Source organism: Salmo salar, chromosome 22 (genome assembly GCF_965601325.2).
Source record: "Salmo salar chromosome 22, fSalSal1, whole genome shotgun sequence".
NCBI lineage: Eukaryota > Metazoa > Chordata > Actinopteri > Salmoniformes > Salmonidae > Salmo > Salmo salar.
Genome location: NC_138312.1, coordinates 13,857,165 through 13,877,992, shown reverse-complemented (window position 1 = coordinate 13,877,992; position 20,828 = coordinate 13,857,165). Strand labels below are relative to the sequence as shown.

General features: G+C 43.8%; 2 protein-coding genes across 4 annotated transcripts; one reads left to right on the top strand and one right to left on the bottom strand.

Annotated features, from left to right (window-relative positions):
• The first annotated feature begins 956 nt into the window (after positions 1-956).
• On the top strand, positions 957-15,587 carry plch2b (phospholipase C, eta 2b). Its single transcript, XM_014166251.3, has 21 exons — positions 957-2,116; positions 3,263-3,409; positions 3,682-3,925; positions 4,240-4,369; positions 7,007-7,177; positions 7,277-7,370; positions 7,542-7,745; positions 10,220-10,340; positions 10,446-10,617; positions 10,779-10,886; positions 11,323-11,397; positions 11,782-11,882; positions 11,993-12,081; positions 12,216-12,401; positions 12,556-12,663; positions 12,815-12,939; positions 13,048-13,132; positions 13,311-13,457; positions 13,638-13,717; positions 13,870-15,076; positions 15,281-15,587. The coding sequence occupies exons 1-21, from the start codon at positions 1,411-1,413 to the stop codon at positions 15,295-15,297; spliced, it is 4,317 nt and encodes a 1,438-aa protein (XP_014021726.2). The 5' UTR covers positions 957-1,410; the 3' UTR covers positions 15,298-15,587.
• On the bottom strand, positions 15,571-20,720 carry si:dkey-183j2.10 (glutamate receptor U1). Of its 3 annotated transcripts, none has more exons than XM_014166253.3 (10): positions 20,582-20,720; positions 20,333-20,418; positions 18,605-18,639; positions 18,280-18,459; positions 17,885-18,108; positions 17,671-17,768; positions 17,350-17,567; positions 16,954-17,173; positions 16,539-16,783; positions 15,571-16,393 (listed from the first exon to the last, which is right to left on the bottom strand). In XM_014166253.3, the coding sequence occupies exons 2-10, from the start codon at positions 20,400-20,402 to the stop codon at positions 16,283-16,285; spliced, it is 1,401 nt and encodes a 466-aa protein (XP_014021728.3). In that variant the 5' UTR covers positions 20,403-20,418; positions 20,582-20,720; the 3' UTR covers positions 15,571-16,282. The 3 variants fall into 3 exon arrangements, with proteins under 3 accessions (XP_014021728.3, XP_014021729.3, XP_014021730.3); XM_014166254.3 differs by having other exon boundaries at positions 20,333-20,453; positions 20,582-20,709; XM_014166255.3 differs by lacking the exon at positions 20,333-20,418 and having other exon boundaries at positions 20,582-20,682.
• Between the last annotated feature and the right edge of the window lie 108 nt (positions 20,721-20,828).

The following is a 20,828-nucleotide window of genomic DNA, read 5'->3' as shown; positions in this document are numbered from 1 at the left end:
TATGTGACTTGTTAAGCAAATTTCTACTCCTGAACCTATTTAGGCTGCCATAACAAAGGATTTGAATACTTATTGACTCAAGACATTTCGGCTTTACATTTTGTCTTAATTTGTAAACATTTCTAAAAACATAATTCCACATTGACACTATGGGGTATTGTGTGTAGGCCAATGAAAAAACATCTACATTTAATCCATTTTAAATTCAGGCTGTAAACAACAAAATGTGGAAAAAGTCAAGGGGTGTGAATATTTTCTGAAGGCACTGTACGGGATACACATGGTATACACCGTCCAACGAAATGCTTCCTTGCAGGTTCCTTCTCGACAATGCAACAACAATAAGAAATAAGAAAAGATAAGAATACAAACATAAAGTAAATGGAATAAACATTTTAGCATAAGTATAATACAGGATGGCACAATTTATAGTCCAATATTATGTATTCATATCTAAGAAACAGGGATAATTCAAAGCACAATTTGTAACTTATTTGATGCTCAGACAAAAACACACATACAAAAACAAACATAAGCCAATCAGTGTGCAGAACATAAGACCTCCTCCTGCGGAGTCAATACTTTAATTCAATTAAATACTTTGGTATCTCTGATAGGTCAGTGTGTTTTTCATAGAACAGACACCAAAAATACACAGCAGAACTAATTCACAATTCTCATGTTAGTGTTATGACATGCTGATTGCAAAGACGGTAATTGTCTCATGAGGGAAGTGCCCACAGGCTGCTGAGAAGGGGAGACTTAATCTCATTTGTTTGACTGCAGCTTACACTCAGAGTCACGCAACAAAAACTAACATCCCATTCCTATCTGAGAGTGTTTGGATACTCTGCATTCAGCTACTTGATTGGACTTCCCTTTTGTGCTACTGAGTGAACATCCCTTCCCATCCCCACCTCTTTCCCTTTCTTTAAGAGCTTAAATTTTGCGTGAAAATCCTTCAGCGAAGGCTGTGGCCTCCCTTAGCCCAGGATTACAGCTTGAGGAAGATTTAGAGGTTGACGCGTGTTGCACACTTCTCCTGCTGCCACAGTGCGAAACACACTTGTGTGTACAGTGGCTGCGTCACTGGGACCTGTGCTGTGGAATGTTTGGTGAAGAATGGGAATGAATGGAGTAGCCAGGGGCCTTCACTCCCTGTCCTATGGCTAGTTCTTCTGGAGACACACATACAAACTGAGGTGGTGGTACATGACAAGGTTTTTTAACTCTGCGTGATAAAATACAATTCTGAAAATGGATATACTTCCTGGATTATGGTAGGGAGTTTGAGTTGTCTTCAGGATGTTAGTTTTGGTTTGAACCACAGTCCAACTGGAGAGACGAAGGCTGTGTGAGGGTGATAGACACTGGGTAGAGGACATGAGCGGGAGGCAGGTGTGTGGCTAAATGAACGGTACAGGAATGAATGTCAACTCAGCCATGGCACCGCTATCTCCAGGACTAAATGCCAATTTATCTCCAGGACTAAATGCCAATTTATCTCCAGGACTAAACCCCATCAACACCCCACTGATGACAGCTCCATCTCCAAGATCTCCAAGACTGAGTCTCACCACCACCCCACCGATGACAGCTCCATCTCCAAGATCTCCAAGACTGAGCCTCACCACCACCCCACCGATGACAGCTCCATCTCCAAGATCTCCAAGACTGAGTCTCACCACCACCCCACCGATGACAGCTCCATCTCCAAGATCTCCAAGACTGAGTCTCACCACCACCCCACCGATGACAGCTCCATCTCCAAGATCTCCAAGACTGAGTCTCACCACCACCCCACCGATGGCAGCGATATTTCCAAGACTGAGCCTCACCTCTACCCCAGTTATGGCTACCTCGTCTACAGTGAAGAGTACCTCTCCATCCTTTGCTTCCTTGTCTCCTGGACTCTTGTCCCCCTGTCTGTCCTCTCTGAGCGCAGAGAGAAGGACCTCCTCCCCCTTCAGCAGGTCCTCCAGCAGGTCCCCCACCCCATCCATCATGACGTCCCCAAAGCTGTGGCAGAAAACCTCCATCTCCAGACTGGCAGAGGAGTTCTTCTGGATTGGTGGAAGCGTCGTAGCACAACCCAAATGGAGACTGGGTCAATATGGTAAGCGACTGATGGAGATATGATATTTGACATATATTTTGTCTTCCCTCGAATGACTTAATGACTTATTATTTGGGGAGGATACAGAGCTGTAAGTCATTAGCCACTGAGTTTGAACAAAATGTACGAAATAAGGTAGCATATTCTATAACACCTGCAATTGCCTCCTAAACCTTGGGTTTCCCACCATAATAGTGTGAAAATGCAGGTGACATGTATGCAGGTAACAGTGAGTAGATGATGGGTATATGGACTCCAGGCAATCCCTAGAGATTAGACTGAGTGATGCAGACTAGTGGGCATCACGTGTCTCTCTCTCTACCTCAGATTACAGAGGAAGGTTAACTGCTCTTACCGTCATGCTCAAAAATAACATACAAACATGAATGCCATACATGTCATGTCGTGGGACAGGGGGTCCTAAGAGAATGGGAGCCAGCTCAATTAGAAAGACAAAGTCAGCTGTAGGTAGGCCAACAGTATGCACTACCAATGAGTCAGTATAAGAGCAGAATATTCTACACTACAGATATTGCAAGGATTAAAGATCTATCTCAGTTGTATGAAAAGAAACGTATTTGATGCGCAAGGTGCAGGTTGATAACATAAACAACCCCTTAAATCCTGGCCCTGACGTTGTCAGCTAATCTAATAATCAACTGCTAGTTGGTAAATCTCTGCTTTAACCCTGCTATTCTCCTCAATTAATCTGAAAGGGATTATATGCGTGGCTACCCCAGTGCTGTGAAATAACATTTGTAAATTCACCTGTTGATTGAAAGATAATTCAGTATTGTAGGACATATGGGGCTACACATGCTTATGACACGTCTTCTCTTTGTTGCCCCAGTAAACAATTACTATATGGGCTCAAATAGATTAGTGTTCTGTGCAGGGGTGTACTTGTACTTCAAGCTGCCTCACGCTACAGAAACAGGATATAGGCTCCTACTCCTATGAGCCGTTCCGGCTCTCACAAGCCAAGGCTCGTGCAAGGCTATTTACTTACTCGATATGGGCCCAAACGCTATAATTTTAGTGCACACAAGTACAGTACATGGACAGGGCGCCCTGTACCGTATGAGCACAGAGGCCATCTGATGTTGACCCAGTGTGTGTGCCTTCCTCCCTGTGGCCTGTCTGCAGTGGAGAGGTGTATGTGCACCATGCAGACTGGCACCCAGATGACCAAACTGAAAGGGAAGAAGAAGGGCCTGGTCAGGTTCTTCTACCTGGATGAACACAAGTCCTGCATCCGTTGGAGGCCCTCCAGGAAGCACGATAAAGCTAAAAGTGAGTCAGACAGGGAATGTTTCAGATAGGGTTTCATACTGGTACTGTGAGGAATACTCTAGTATTTTTACTTTGTCTACATTCAACAGTTTACCAGCCCTATGCCATTAGATATTTGAACATAATGTACAAACGTGCATACCGCATGTGTGTATTACCATCTTGTAACTCATATGAAATAGCTATGAGATTTCTGAAAAATGAACAGGTTATTGCAGCTGATTGACTGCTAGAATACATTCTTATTCATTTTGACGTTGATTCTATCCCAGTAACCATTGACTCCATCCACGAGGTCTGTGAGGGCAAGAAGTCTGAGATCTTCCAGCGCTACGCAGACAGTTGTTTCGACCCCAACTGCTGCTTCAGTATTTACCATGGCGACCATGTGGAGTCTCTTGACCTGGTCTCCGCTAACGGAGATGAGGCCCGTACCTGGATTACTGGCCTGAAATACCTCATGGCTGGCATCAGTGACGAGGACAGTCTGGCAAAGAGACAACGCAAAAGGGACCAATATCCTTTACTCTGTCACTATGGAGCATGTCACTCATAGGGCCTTATGACCGATTGATGAAAGTAGAACATAGACCATCCTATAAAACCATAGAATACATATATTTGACTGATTGAATAGGACCTGAATATCATCAGCCTGTGGGCATTTGATTCAATTAGGACATGATACCTTCCAACGTTTGTGTAAAATCACATGTAGCAACACATATAATTCCAGGGATGTCTTGTCACATAGGATGTATTTTGATACACACTAAAACAAATGTCGTTGGTCAGTGGTCTCCGTGTCTCATCCTTAACTCTTATTTCACATGGTTACAGCAGACCTTCTCAGAGGCAGACAAAAACGGGGACGGCAATTTGAGCCTGGGAGAGGTTCTTCAGTTACTCCACAAACTCAACGTGAACCTGCCCAGGCAGAAAGTCAGAGAGATGTTTAAGGTAAGATCATATTCAGATGTTCATAAATCTGGGGATGAACTCACCAAGAACATTTTGATGTTCTTGTATCTCAATGTTTCTCATTACATCCTAGAATACAATAACAAGTAATTGTAATCTTTTAAAAGTAGTTTCACAGAAGCTCATTAAAATGCAATTTATAACATTTTTGACATGCGGTTTTCTGGATTTTTTTGTTGTTATTCTGTCTCTCACTGTTCAAATAAACCTAACATTAAAATTATAGACAGATCATTTCTTTGTCAGTGGGCAAACGTACAAAATCAGCAGGGGATCAAATACTTTTTTCCTTCACTGTACGTGTTCAGAATGCTACAGTAATTCATACTAAGGCACATTGCATTACCTGTCTTCTATCTTTTTTTAACCCCTCATGTCAGACACAGTTTTGTTTTGTGGCTGTGCAAGAAGGATTTGTTCTGTGTCTTTATCTCAATCTGTCAGTGGCTTGGAAATACAATGGCATTTCTAAAGGGGGCAAGTAATTATACTGAGCAAAAATATAAACGCAAGATGTAAAATGTTGGTCCCTGAAATACACACAAAAAGCTTATTTCTCTCAAATTTTGTGCAGAAAATGTGTTTACATCCCTGTCAGTGAGCATTTCTCCTTTGCCAAGATAATCCATCCACCTGACAGGTGTGACATATGAAGAAGCTGATTAATCAGCATGATCATTACACAGGTGTTCCTTGTGCTGGGAGTGTGCAATTGACTTGCTGACTGCAGGAATGTCCACTAGAGCTGTTGCCAGATAATTGAATGATAATTTCTCTACCACAAGCAAACTCCTAAGTTGTTTTAGAGAAATTGGCAGTACGTCCAACCGGCCTCACAACCGCAGACCATGTGTGACCACTAACTGTCTGAAACCGTCTCAGGCACGCTGGAGAAGTATGCTCTTTACAGATGAATCCCGGTTTCAACTGTACTGGGCAGATGGCAGACAGCGTGTATGGCAGTGGTGGGCAACTCCAGTCCTTGGGGGACTGATTGGTGTCACACTTTTTCTCCATTCACAGCTGACTAATCAAATTGCATTCTAAACTGAGGATTATGATTAGGTGATTATTGGAGTCAGGTGTGTTAGCTGGGGCTGGGGCAAAACTGTGACACCAATCAGGCCCCTGATGACTGGAAATGCCCACACCTGGTGTATGGTGTTGTGTGGGCAAGCGGTTTGCTGATGTCAATGTTGTGAACAGAGTGCCCCATGATTCTGGTGGGGTTATGGTATGGGCAGGCATAAACTACGAACAATGAATGGCAATTTGATGGCACAGAGATACCGTGACGAGATCCTGTGTCTCATTGTTATGCCATTCATCTGCTGCCATCCCATCATGTTTCAGTATGATAATGCACAGCCCCATGTCGCAAGGATCTGTACACAATTCCTGGAAGCTGAAAATGTCCCAGTTCTTCCATGACCTGTACATTCACCAGAAATGTCACCAATTGAGCATGTTTGGAATGCTCTGGATCGACGTGTACGACAGCAGTTCCTGCCAATATCCAGAAACTTCGTAAAGCCAATGAAGAGGAGGCCACAGGCCACAATCAACAGCCTGATTAGCAAAGGAGATGTATCGCGCTGCATGAGGCAAATGGTAGTCGCACCAAATACTGACAGATTTTCTGATCCACGGCCCTACATTCTTTGGAGGGTATCTGAGACCAACAGATACATATCTGTATTCCCAGTCGTGAAATCCATAGATAAGGGCCTAATTTATTTATTTAAATTGACTGATTTCCTTATATGAACTGTAAATCAGTAAAATCTTTGAAATTGTTGCATGTTGCGTTTATATTTGTGTTCAGTGTAGTTGGAAAAACATTTGTCATTATTGTGATGTCACCAGATTGACTTTAGATGCAGTATAACTTTAGCTAGCTAGCTAAGATTGAGGGGAGACCATCGGATTTTAGCTAGCTAACTTTAACATTGCTAGCTATTTCTGACAAACTTTGCTAGCTAATAACAACTTTGTCATCTGTCTAAAGTAAATTTGACAACATGATAATCATGGCAAAGTTGATTCCTACTAAATATTTGTCTACTTTAGCAATGTCATCATATTTCCATTCCACTATAGTTTAATTTAGACTAAACAGTCATTAGGCCCGGTTCAGAATGAGTAGGCATCACTGGACTTTTGGGCACCAACATGGCTGCGGCGTCTGTAGAACCTTCATAACAATGGCAATGACGCAACAGAGTGACGGTGGTGCAACCCATGACAACAACAGAGTGACCCATGGATATAGCACCAAAAATGGTTCTGCTATTGTTACAACCTTTCTTGGTGCTGTATAGAACCCTATTTTAATGGTTCTTTATAGAACCTTTATGGAGAATGGTTCTATAAAAGCCTGTTCTTAATCTCAAAGGTTCTACAAAGAGCCTTTTGAAGAATCATACAGGCAGAGATGGGCAGTATTTTCTGAACTGCAAAGAACCATTGAAGGGTTCAAATGGTTCTTTGAGTCATTATTGTTTCACATAGAACCATCACCCTTCTCAAATAACCCTTGAGGAACTCTCTTTTCTAAGTGGTTAACCCTCCCCCGAACCTTAACTAGAACCCTACATATTTTCTTTCCATCCTCAGAAAGCAGACACAGATGACAACCAGGGTTCGTTAGCTTTTGAAGAATTCTGTACCTTCTATAAGATGATGTCTACACGCAGAGGCCTCTATCTCATCATGCTCTCCTACAGTAATAACAAAGAGTTCATGGACCTAAATGACCTGGTCCGTTTCATGGAAAATGAACAGAAGGTAAAACTGAATTAAAAGCAGAACATAACGTTTAAAAAATATATATATATATATTCTGCATTATTGTTCATTTTTCATCACAATGTTTCTGTTTGGTAGATGGCGGGTGTAACCAGAGAATATTGTCTGGAGATTGTCAGCCAGTTTGAGCCATGTTCTCAAAACCTACAGAATATGGTTCTGGGCATCGATGGTAAGGATTTTACATGATTTTGAAGTAGTTTTCATGACACAAGCGCCTATAACTTTAAGTATCACAGTCCACAGAAATAGCCAAATACACATGAACAGACATGGTGTATCTCCAAGTACAGTAACAGTATGTCAATCACAGGAAAGTCCCATATCCTGTTTCTTACCTCAGGTTTCACCAATTACATGCGAAGTCCAGCAGGAGACATCTTTAAACCAGACCACCATCATGTGCACCAGGACATGACCCAGCCCCTGTGTAACTACTTCATAGCCTCGTCCCACAACACCTACCTGACAGGGGACCAGCTTCTGTCTGAGTCCAGGGTAGACATGTACGCCTATGTGCTCCAGGCTGGCTGTCGCTGTGTGGAAGGTAAGCTTAGACACTACAAAGACCGTTCAACTGCCTCCCTACTCAAAACATTGCAGTGCTGTACTCCTACTTAAGTGTTATGCCAGAGAAGCCGGTGTTTGCTTATTTGTTTAAGAGACTTTATAGCCATTTACACAGATGATTCAAAAGATCCAAGGACAGGACGTACTGGGTCAGCATTTGTAGTGCAGGAATGTGGGGGGGCAGTCAGGAAACGTATTACAGATCATCTGGCTGTATATACAGTGGAGCTGATGGCCATATTGTTGGCCTTGCAGTGGGTGAAGGAAGTCAAACCAGACAGAGTAGTTATTGCTCTGATTCATGTGCAGTGTTGATGAGTCTCCAGTCCTATAGGTCATGTAGCAGACAAGACCTGCTTGATAAGATGCTACAAACCCAAGACAGGATTAGACAGATGGGTATACAGATAAGATTTACTTGAGTCCCTGTCCATGTGGGGGTAGAGGGGAACGAGGCAGCTGATATACTGGCTAAACAAGCACTTAGTAGTGGGGATGTTGATGTTGTAGTTTTAATGAGCAAGGCAGAGGCAAAAAGCCTGATATGGACAGTGATGGTGCAGAGATAGCAGGAGCAGTGGAATAGAGATAATAAGGGCAGGCATTTATTTCAAGTACAGAGGAAAGTCGGGGAGGGGAGGACAACAGGAAGGCACAGAAGAGAGGAGGTTATTTTTACAAGATTAAGGGTGGGACACAGCCGGTTGACTAAGACTTTAAATATGATAGGAAAGCATCCAACAGGAAAGTGTGATTATTGCCAGGAAACAGAGACTGTGGAGCATGTATTGCTACAGTGTGGGCAGTATCAGAGGGAAAGAGAGACTGAGATCTAGTATGAGGGAGAAGAGGATACAGGAAATTATTTTAAAGAGTATATTGAGTAGAACGTCATTAGATATAGTCTCATATGTTGTTATATTTTTTAAGAGCAACATGGCTGGGAGGTATGATTTAGAGGAACCCTATCTCTGGCCCACACTCCAGTACAGTAGGTGGTGATAATGCACCATAACGTTGGATGCCAACCGCTGATGAACCCCATCAAAGAAAGCCGGTGTTTGGAGGATATATTGGCACGGTTGTTGTTAGGCCCGAGATGCACTAGCGGTTCTGGGGGGGGGGGGGGGGGGGGGGGCTAAATGTGGAGTATGAAATCATTTTTACATAACTAATGCCTGCAATGCAGTGAAGAAAACGATATGACAACAATAACGTCTAATGTAACTGGCCCCTCTAACAGTACAACTGGCCCAGCTTGGCCCCCCCAGTTGAAATGGTCTAGAACCGCCACTGTCGAGATGAGGGCATTATTACTTTTAAACAACGGGTTACCAACATATTCAAATAGTGATTTACATAGGTTTCATTAAAAACGTTATTTTGATTAATTTCTTCATGCTATTTCATCATTCCACAATATATTGTCCCGACACAAATCTAGGGTTGCTATCCCAGCCGGGTGGTCGTTTGTTCTATTGGTTCGGTTGCCAGAGACATGACCTAGTCGTTAAGTCTTTTTGTTCTGTATCTATGGATGCGACCCAGACGTTCGCTCTAAATGTTCCGTTGCCATAATGGCTGGCAACGTTCTTATCCCTTGCTTGCTGTCTAGCCAACTTTGGCTAACACAGTCACGTCAAACAGTGTTACCATAATAGTAGCAAAGTAGCTGCATTTGCGTTTGTTTAAGCTGTTTTCTAGTGAACCAATGATGTGCGATTTCGCCTGGCATAGAACATTTGCCTGGCTGGGCTGATGAGAGAGTGGATTGTGCAGTGAGATGGGACAGAGTAGATAGGCATTTAACGTCATAGCTTTAGCTAGTGGTAACTTCTGGAATAGACACCAGCTGGAATGTGATTTTAACCAGTTAGCATCTAGGATTAGACCCACCATTTACCATGGGTATGACGAAACATTTATTTTTACTGATCTAATTACATTGTTAACCAGTTTATAATAGCAATAAGGCAACTCAGGGGTTTGTGGTATATGGCCAATATACCACAGCTAAGGGCTGTTCTTAGGCACGCGGAGTGCCTAGATACAGCCATGGTATATTGGCCATATTTTTTATTTAACCTTTATTTAACTAGGCAAGTCAGTTAAGAACAAACTCTTATTTACAATGACAGCCTAGGAACAGTGGGTAACTGCCTTGTTCAGGGGCAGAACAACAGATTTTTACCTTGTCAGCTCGGGGATTCGATCTAGCAACCTTTCAGTTACTGGCCCAAAACTCTAACCACTAGGCTACCTGCCGCCCTAATATACCACGCCGCCCCATATACCACACCGCCTCGGGCCTTATTGCTTAAATAGACACTGGCTGGAATGCCGTTTTAACCAATCAGCATCCAGGATTAGACCCACCCGTTGTATAACAGTATTTACCATCCTCATCACTCACTCACTCACTCACTCACTCGTTCGTTCTCTGTCTGTCAGTGGACTGCTGGGATGGACCAGACGGGGAGCCTATTGTCCATCATGGCTACACCCTGACGTCCAAGATCCTCTTCAAAGACGTCATTGAAACCATTAACAAATATGCCTTCACAAAGAATCAGTGAGTACCTTTCTTTTGTCACCATGTCCTGCCCAGGTATAGATAGCAATAGAAAACCATTCACGGGCAACACACATTCCAATATGTTGTGCCATACATCCCCAGGTACCCGGTGATCCTGTCCATAGAGAACCATTGCACAGTGCCCCAGCAGAAGAAGATGGCTGAGTATCTGTTGGAGGTGCTCCAGGATAAGGTGGACCTTTCCACGGTCAACATGAATGAATTCAGAAAGTTGCCCTCCCCAGAGCTCCTGAAAGGGAAAGTTCTAGTCAAGGTAAAGCCATATTTCTTTATCGATGTACCGCGCAACCAATAGTAGCAGTCAGTCATTTCCATAGCGGCGGTTTCCAAATCATGAGACTTTAAAACAACATTACAGAACACTTTCTGTGAAAAAAAAGGAATGTAGTAAACAGACTGGTTGTTATTCCTCAGGGAAAGAAGCTTCCAGCGAACATTGATGATGATGCAGAGGAGGGGGATGTGTCGGATGAAGACAGTGAGGAAGAGGAGGATGAAGATGACACCCAGATAAACACTGATGTAAGGACATTACTACCGTTTAGCTAAAATAGACTGAGGGTAAAATATCAACGTTTTGAGTAAAACTATCCCAGGACATTTGTAGTGTTCCTAAAAGCCCCTATAGGTGGCATAATACCCAAAATGTGAGGCATCAATGAACGTCTCATTATTGTAAGCCCAGTGCCCTTATTCTTTGTCTGAAAACTATTTCAATTAATGGCTGTTTTACAGTGGATGTTATGTGAATTTCACGTGTTTCAGTTTACCTAGATACAAATATCTGATTGCTGACTTCAAAGAACAATGAAAAGCATACCACATGATGTTATCAGGTGCTCTGTCATAAGACGATGCCAAAGCCATTAGGCATTCCATCAGACAGTGAGATAGCTAGGTGGCTGATTGATTGTGTCTGCAGGGAGTCTAGAGTCTTGAATATGTTTGACTATTCAAGGGGAACGCTGCTGGCACTGCAGATGAATCCAAACCCAAGAAACGCAGGTCTATCATGGGCAGCTTCAGACGCAAGGTCAGCCTATTCTCTCGTACAACTACCTCCCTCCCTACCTCCTTACCCGGTCTGCGCTTCACAGCGCTTTCCAATCATGTTTATGCAAATTAACTTCGCTCCTCTTCACCATTCCCTCCACCATGCAAATGACTCTTACCTCACCAGCACAAATGCAAATCACGAACTCCCTTCACCACCCCCCTTTACCAACACTAGCGTGGGAAAATAGTCGTTGTCATCATAGGCCTGCATCAGCTTTTCTGTGTGATTTTCCTGACAGCGCAGTGTATTGCTTTGAGAGACATTTTCTACTGCTGTAACATGCTCTTGTTACAGTAGAAATGCCCCCATCTGGAAGACCCTTGTTGCACTAAATGCTGACTGTTCATTTCCTGTGCTTAGAGGAAAAAGAAGAAGAAAAAGAAGCTAATGCTCAATTTAGACCATGCAGACCAAGAGAACCCCATCATGAGAGACAAAACACAAATTGTGTACCACAACAAGTAAATCCAATCAAACATGACTGTTATACTGTTATCAAACCATTTACTTGAACTTTTAAACATTGACCCATGCATCCACTTATCTCTGGCCCTCCCCTATTCACCCTCAGGAAAGGGAAGACGATGAGGTTATCCCGAGCCCTGTCTGACCTCGTCAAGTACACCAAGTCTGTCCGGGTCCATGACATTGAAACACAAGGTGGGGAGTAGTGTCCATATACAAACAAAATAATTTCTGCTTTATTCAACAATAGCACAAGATCTTTCAGCATGGGAGTCATTCTACCTCTTGGTCGTCAGTGTGTCTGAACCTATGTGTTTTCTGGTCGGCAGCTTATATGACCAGTTGGCAAGTGTCTTCCCTCAATGAGAGCATTGTGAACCAGATCATGGCTCTGAAGCCAGCTCAGTTGGTGCGATTAAACCAGAGACAGCTACTACGTGTTTACCCCTCCAACTACCGTGTGGACTCTAGCAACTTCAACCCACAGCCCTTTTGGAACGCAGGATGCCATATGGGTAAAATACCCTGCTCATGCAATACCTTAAGTGTGCTTTGCTTTGCTTACAGAGAAAAACAAGACAGTCTAGAGGCAAATATCTAGACTTCAGTCTGGTTCAGAACAGTGGCCGTACTCTAAAATGTATTTCTTATCTCGTCTTATCTTTTCAGTTGCACTGAATTACCAAACAGAGGGCCGCATGCTTGAACTGAACAGAGCCAAGTTCTCAACCAATGGCAACTGTGGATACTTACTGAAGCCCAGGTGCATGAATAAAGGTGGGTACTATTAGAAAATATGGGTAACTGTAGTTGAAGCCAAAATACAGACATGAGCAAACGGATTATACAATTAAACACTATAAATGCACAGTAGTTGTTTCTCAGACTAAGAGTTTGCTGGCTGAATGTTGCTTTCTGTGTTGCCCAGGTTTCTTTAACCCTACGCTGGAGGACCCTCTGCCAGGACAGAGTAAGACTCAATTGGTACTGAAGATTATCAGTGGGCAGCAGCTTCCAAAACCTAAAGACTCAATGCTGGGGGATAGAGGGGAGGTGAGACATATCAGACAACTTCAATTGACCTCTTGTATATGAGGAGACTACAAGGCTATTTGTCTTGTCACTCGTGCGTTGTATGTGAATGTGTCTTTGTTGTTGTAGATTATTGATCCTTTTGTGGAGGTGGAGATCATCGGTCTGCCTATTGATTGCTGTAAGCAGCAGACAAGGGTGGTGGACGATAATGGTGAGCATTGACCTTAACTCGACAGCTATTTAGTTTCCGTATTTTATTTTTTTAACAAGGTGCTCATTCAACTACGCATTTTGATATTCTGTTAAACCTCTGTTGAATGGAAAGCACTAAAAGGTTGTGGAAATGCAATTGAAGCTAATAGTCTCCTTCCTTCTCTGTGCCATTGTAGGCTTCAATCCCATGTGGGAGGAGAGCTTGGTCTTCACCCTCCACATGACCCAGATTGCACTGGTGCGTTTCCAGGTGTGGGACCATGATCCGATAGGACAAAACTTCATTGGACAGAGGACCATAGCATTCGTCAGCATGATGCCAGGTAAGGTAGATGGAGGGATTAACCAGGTCTCTACTTCATCAGACAGAGGACATTTGGATTGTCCACATAACAAGTGTACCATTATCATGGATTGCTCTATGAAAATAAAATGCATGTGATTTTGGGATTAATGTGATAAATGGTTAATTTTACCTTATAATCTTTTAAAAACATGTTAAGGTTATCGCCATGTCTATCTTGAGGGCATGGAGGAGGCCTCCATCTTTGTTCATGTTGCTGTAAATGACATCACAGGAAAGGTAGGCCTAAGCACTGGGTTGAGTTTTGCTTTACCTGTATTGCTGTAGTTGAAGACTAAGGCTTAGATTTTCTTAACAGTGAGTCAATTCACAACTCACTTTCTCTTGAATTCAACACTTGATGAAAGCTTGTCTTTTTTTCTGTCACGTAGGTTAAGCCAAGTAATGCTGTAAAGGGTTTTTTGAAAAAAGCTACGAAGAAAGGGTCAGCCAAGGAGCCAAAGACGGTCTCTATGCACCTCTCCACTTACTCATCAGAGGACGTCCGTCAGCGGTACCGCAAGGACCTGGACTCCTACTCCCAGGAGAGCAGCGGGAACGGCAGCATGTTACTGACGCCTGCAGGTATAGACTACCTCCATAGAGGGACTCAGAGCGAACCACTGAAGCGAGCTCACACAGTGCAAATTCTGGAGGAGGAAATCCAGGGTGCTTCTCCGAAGGAGGAGAAAAAGACGGAGGGGAAAAGGAAGGGCATCCTTGTCCGCATGTCCTCCACCTTCTCCAACTCTGGGGCGTCCATCCCGTGCATCACAGCAACAAGCCCAGACCTGGAGGACGTGTTTCAGTCATCTCAGCCACAGAGTCCAGAACCAGAGAGCCAAATGCAGTCGTTCCAGGCAGCCTGGCCAGATCTGGAAGACCAGGTTCAGTCTTTCCATGCACACTGGCTGGGCCGGGACAACTCGGGTCGGTCATTTGAGCCTGAGTGGCCAGACCCACCTGAGATTGAGGACATAGCAGGAGAACCACCGACAAAGCTTAACAGTAAGCCTGCACTCCAAACTGTAACAGAACATCTGAATCAGCCCCAACCCCAGCTCCATCCGCAGCCCCAGTCCCTACCACAGGCCCAGCCCCAGTCCCTACCCCAGGCCCAGCCCCAGTCCCTACCCCAGGCCCAGCCCCAGTCTCATCCTGAGGTCATTCTCCGGAACCGACACCCACCATCCTCCCCTGCAAGAGTTAGACGGACCCTGGAGACCCCAGCCAGCCAACGCCCCTCCAACACGTCACGGACAAAGGCCCGCTCTCGCAGTGTTCCACGAAAGCAGCATACCTCCCCCATCACCCCGGTAGTTAACCGCAGGGCTGCTGTGCACTGGCAGCCTCAGACTCCTTCCCCTCCCCCCCAGAACCATTGCCGCTATGGCCACCAGCCTATACCCAACGGCCTCTACCTGTCTGACAGTGACTCCAGCAGTGTTGGCAGTATAGACAGTCTGAGTCTGGAGCTCCTGCCCTCGCGCGTGCCAGTCAGTGGGCAGAGGGAAGTGGGTACCCTGCAGAGAGAGATGAATGCCCTCTTTGACCAAAAGATGAAGGAGATCCGCTGTAAATCGCCACTATTTTTTTACGGTAAAAGTGACTCTTACTATACGATATCTTATTCTGTTATTATATCCCAGCTAGAGAGCATGCCAGTGTTAAAGATGTATTGTTTTTTGAGTCACAAAGTATGTGTACCTGTATGCTCAGATCATCGACATTACAAAATCGATGTTGATTGATGACCCTGGAATTATAGTAATGACAATTTTGTTCGCTGTGTTTTATTTGCAGATTACTCTACGCTATAGTAACCGGACACTACAAGGACCACAGCAGTGAGCAGCCAATTGGAATAAGCATGGGAGTAGGAAATACACTTGTAAACATATAGCGTTCCCTTCTATGTATCTAGATGTATGTACAAATGTCATCACATTTTGAGACCGAACAAGTTTATTTTGTATAAGGTAATCACTTACTTTTTATGTGGATATTGTGATTTTTGCATCACGATGCATCTATTGTAAATAGGACTGAAAACCAAAGTGAATCGTTCTGAATGGAACAGAATGGAACATGCATTCGTTACTAGACTGGTTTTATTGAAAGATGTGCAGTAACTTTTACATCAACATTGTTCTGTGACATAATGCTTTTTTTATGTGTCGAGTTCTATAATGACAAAACATGTTATTTAAGTGAACTGACGGTTTTATAGGTTTGAAACGAATGTGCGAAATGTGTGCTGCCAATTGTACAAAAACAGTTAAGTATACTTGGTATCTGTAATATGTGAATGTATAATCTACTTTAAAATGAATGTACTGCATCATTTCATTAATAACAGTAATATATTGCTCTCAGTATTTGTGCTGATCAAAAGTACTGAAATGTAAACTCTTTGAAAGTGATGATTTTTCATAATTTACAGATGACTTGACTTGGACCTTCATGTTTCATTTCTATTTTTTGCACCGCTCTTAAATCTTTCTAAATCAGTACACATGAAATCATTTGTAACAGTAAATAGACATGTTGTTTTTCTCAATAAAATATCTTCAACATAATACTGTAGTATTGTTAATTTACTCCACCTCTCCAGTATGTTATTTATTACTCTGTTAATAAACACATGTCATATAACAGCCTGGAAACAGTCTGTAAGCATATCTGATACACAGTGTTTCTTTGTGGTTAAAAAAAAGTATCTAGAACAAAACTCATGTCAAGACCTACATAGTGACATTTGCTTTGCTAGGCCATATATAATAGAGTATCTACTATCATTTGTACTCATGCTTTGTCTTTGTCTGCGGTTTCCTGGCTTCTCTTGTTGGTGGTGGTGGTGGTGGTGGTCCTCAAGCGCTGACTCAGTTCATCAGACAACACTGTGCAATATGATTTCTGTGGGGAGCAAATTGGAGCGATATGTAGAGCAATCTTGACCAGGCAAATCTGCTTATCTATTCATATGGAATATTCCCACAATCCACCACTCTTCATTAAACCAGTGTTAGACCGTGTGAGTGTGTGCATATGTGTTGCTCACCCTCTGCTCCCCGGCATTGCTCCGGGACTTGGTGGTGAGCTCCAGGACAGCCAGCAGCACCCCTAGCCCCAGGCCCAGAGCCAGCACCAGGAACATGCCCTTCAAGCTGTGGGGCTGCAAGGGGGAGGCCTTGGCTGGGTCTGCCATGCAGCTGCTGGCCCACCACTTACTGCGCAGGTAAGCCAACTCTCCTGCCTCACTCAGCTCCAGGATGGCCACACTGAGGTTCTTCAGCATGGGAGAGCCTGGATGACACAGACAGTACCATTTGCACATCAGCGGGCTTGTTAGAGAAAGTATTTGTGTCGCATGAGTACGGTGAGTGTAAGAACATTATCACGTCTAAATAAAGTTCAGAGGTTTCAGTCAATGTGTGTTGCCGTATGATATCTCACTCCCTAGACATGTGGCTCACCCAGGGTGCCTGCGATGCTGTACCCTCTCATGCCGATGACCTCATGGACACGGACCAGCTCACAGTGACGAGCCACCACCAAGTCCAGTGACACAGACTCTCCAATGAAGGCAAAGTTGCCCTCCTTTGCCCGGCGAACACCCTCATCCATTGATGACACAAAACTCTTGGCTCTCTCCATGTGCTCATAGATCCTACGGTAGGTTGGGTTATTAGAGTTCTACACCAAGGAAAAGAAAAACCACGGACAGAGAGGAAGAGAAAGTCAGCATGCCGCTGAGAGAACTGACAGAGCTGAGACACTGACACGTGAGCCTAATCATTTGAGGGCAAAGAGCGAAGGGGAAAAGAAGGGGATAGGAGGGGATGGGGTGTGGCAGGGTGCACTGGCCTCACCTTGAAAAAGGCAAGTGTGGAGGAGCCAGACAGGGTCCCATACTCAATCCCTTGCTGGTTGGCCAAGTCCTCAAACCCTTTCACCATCAGTTGATTGGAGTCTGAGCCCTGAGAGGTGCTGAGGTTGGAGAAATAGCAGGCCAAGAGGACCAGACCAAACAACCACCAGGTGCAGCATATTATGCGTCCTGATAAAGCTTTGGGGTGTGGACCGGCACCTGAGAAGAAGAAGAAGCAATACTAAATCAGAACACCAAACCACACAGACACAGTGCTGGTACGCTATTGGTTGAAATGCCTGGTTAAATCCCTGTTGGTTACCCTGTAGAGTGAGGGCTCCTGCAGTGTACCACAAACTGTGGCTGAAAGTGAAGCTGTTTTCCTCAGTCTGGGGTTGACTCCACTCACATGGGCTGAGTCTGTGTTGGAAAATGTTTGATTAACAGTTTTTAAATTACACTTGTAAAAGGTTCCAGCCAGGCTCAGTACATGATAAATGTATTTTCTGATGAAACTTCATCACATCATAATTCACCTGGCTACTACACAGATGGAGATAGCAGTCCCCAGGTACGCAGCGAGGATCCCCACCCAGGTCTCTACCGAGAAGGGGGTCAGGAAGTCAAAGATGCCAGCCTCTTCTGAGATGTCTTTCCTCAGGAGAATACTGATGCCTGTTTGCATGAAGGGTTTGGTCATCCCCACAGCCTTCTCCCGGGCAGCAGTAAGGGTCAGAGGAGCAATCGCCAGGTCTGCCTCCTACAGGGATAAGAATATAGATTTATATTTTACATTTGCTTTTTATCTGCACGAATAATTTCCCACATGGTATTGGTCACATTAGAATGGACAGTATCAATCTTAAGCAGAAATGTGAGCAGATGTTACGCACTGTAATCACTAATCTATGAAAAAGTTATCTTTACTCACCTTTCTCACCACCTCTCCGATCATCCCATTCCAGGCCCCACTCTCATCCTGCCTGCCATAGGACCCATCTTTCACCAGGTGCACGTTGTACTTGAAGTCCAGTTTCTTGGCCAGTTCAGACAGCAGGTCCATGCAGTAACCTTCCATCTGAGAGCCTTTGGACATGGTGTATGGATCTTGCTGAAGGGTGAGGCACAGAAGAACGATTCTGACTTCTGAATCATCATCAATCTTGTTTATACAGCAGCAAATGGGTTGAAATGGAGTAGAAAATGCTTGCTGTCAATACAGTATAGAGTGACAGAAACATGCATCCTTTAATTACCTTTATTGTAGTGATTGTCAAGTCTGGTCGCATTGCTAAAGGAGAAATAGATATTAGTGAGATGTAGAGGTTACCTTGATTCACCCACATCCAAATCAAAGAGGAAGATAAACTACTTGAAGTTGCATTTGAACCTTGCCAATGACATTCTTAGGTGAATCACTTATGATTCACAGCATCTCCAACAGCGGCAGCATTGTGAGTGCTTTCTAAGTACATCAACACATCAATTGAATAAAGGCATATACACAGGAGGACAACAGCGTGCATGCTTACACACTGAACAGAGAGGGGAGAGGGCACTGGCAGACCTTCTCCATCGGCATTGAAGCATTGCCAAAGCGTCTTTCCGGTCCCACTGGCTCGACATCCCTGAGTCACAAATCTTTTTCTTTCATTTGGAGTGCAATTGGAGTGCCTTCCAAATGTAGCCGGCGAATTCAAAGAGCTCTTTGTGCTGTGGCCATCTTTAGCCCTTATACCCTGAGTCGGTGACCCCTTTGCAGATAGTGAGAGGTAAACATGGGGGTGCATTGATGCCTTCTTAGTCATCACAACTGGTTTCCGGCATCCCAGAGAGCTGGCCACTCTCCTTTCCAACTTGAAAGTGTTCAAAACCGTTAAGATCTATTTACAGCCATATTCCAGTTTGTGAGTTATTTCAAGCCATCACAAAGACATGGCACTATGGGGTAGGAGGGCAGTCAGAGTATCAAAAGCCTTGATTCAGGCCAAGGCCTCAGGGCTCCCTCAAAACCATAGGGAGATCCTGACACACATCAGCTCCTCCTATTCAAAATATGACACCCATACAAGCTCTTCAAGGGCCCTGTCACTTTTTGGCCACATTTAAACACAAGGCTCCTTGTTTGTTGCATTGAATTGATTTATTAGCATTTTTGTGAGCATGTCAGTTGGCTCGCTTCTTTTTCTGTCAGAGTGGAGTGTGTATGCCAGACAGGATGCGGCCCCTCACTTTGATGCCATGCCCAGCTGACAGTCTCCTCATTCATAACTCGTCAAGCAGAGAGAACATGAGGAGTCTGGCACCAAAATAAGCATATACACTGCCACACTGCCAACACAAGCGCATCGACTGGTCAAACGGCTAAAGAAAAACGTCTACATTTTGTCATTTTACATTTTCACATGTTTTCTCGTGAATTTAGTCCGGGTGGCAGTCTGTTTCTGTTATCATGCCAATCAGAGGTGGACTTAGCTATGTTTCATAGATTTCAAATTAAATGGACGCCAGCTACCCAAGGGTCCCCGCCCACTGACTGATTTACACAAATTTCAGCTAATTCAACAGATTTTTAAGACCTATCTATAAACATTTTAATTGTTGGATAATAATAATAATAATAATCAAGCAGTAAATGTATAGGGGTGTTAGAAGGCCCCTCAACAGAATTTGAAATGGGCCCCCAAATTGCTGTCTGTCCCTGATGCCAACTCCTAGTCACTCATTGTCATACCAAACAAATCCTCTATTTTATTCTCAAGCTCATTAGTGGTCATTAATGAAAGAAAGTTTAGAATTGAAGATTGCTTTGAGGCCAGACTGTTTGGCTTGACAATAACAGCGTTTGGACCAGGTTAAGGTGAATCTCATGCATGTCAAGATTCCTGTTTTACACAGTTTTGCTTGCTTTAGTGACCGACAAACAGACAAAGATTTAACTGGATTTATGAGCACAGTAAGATGTACATTAAACAGTGTATTACCCGCAGCACAGCTCCTTAGGGACAGTAGAAGCACCATGGTGCACACGATGACACCCAACAGCACCTTCATGGTTTCACCTCTGATCCTAATGATGTAGTGGTATCAACGTGATTTCACAAACTATTACATTCAGAGAACAAAAAAGCTAATGTCGTACTCAAACTGAACAGTGGACTAAAAATACAGTAGTTATGAAGCATGGATATATTACATCTATGACAATACACAAATGAAAGAGATCACCATACCTGATAAGATTGTGAGCTGTAAAGTGAGTCGGCTGTGTTGAGGCTTCCAGCTAAAGACTGATCCTGATGAACTAGGGCAAATGATGATGAGAAATATTCATCCCAACACAACAGAGCTGCTAAAACAGCCAATGGACTTTTTTGTGGGTGGAGAATGAGTTTGGCCCCTGTGACGGTGTCACTTAACAATATGTTTGGAAGATTCAAACGCCTGTGTTGCTATAACTAATGTTATCTTCCCAATTGC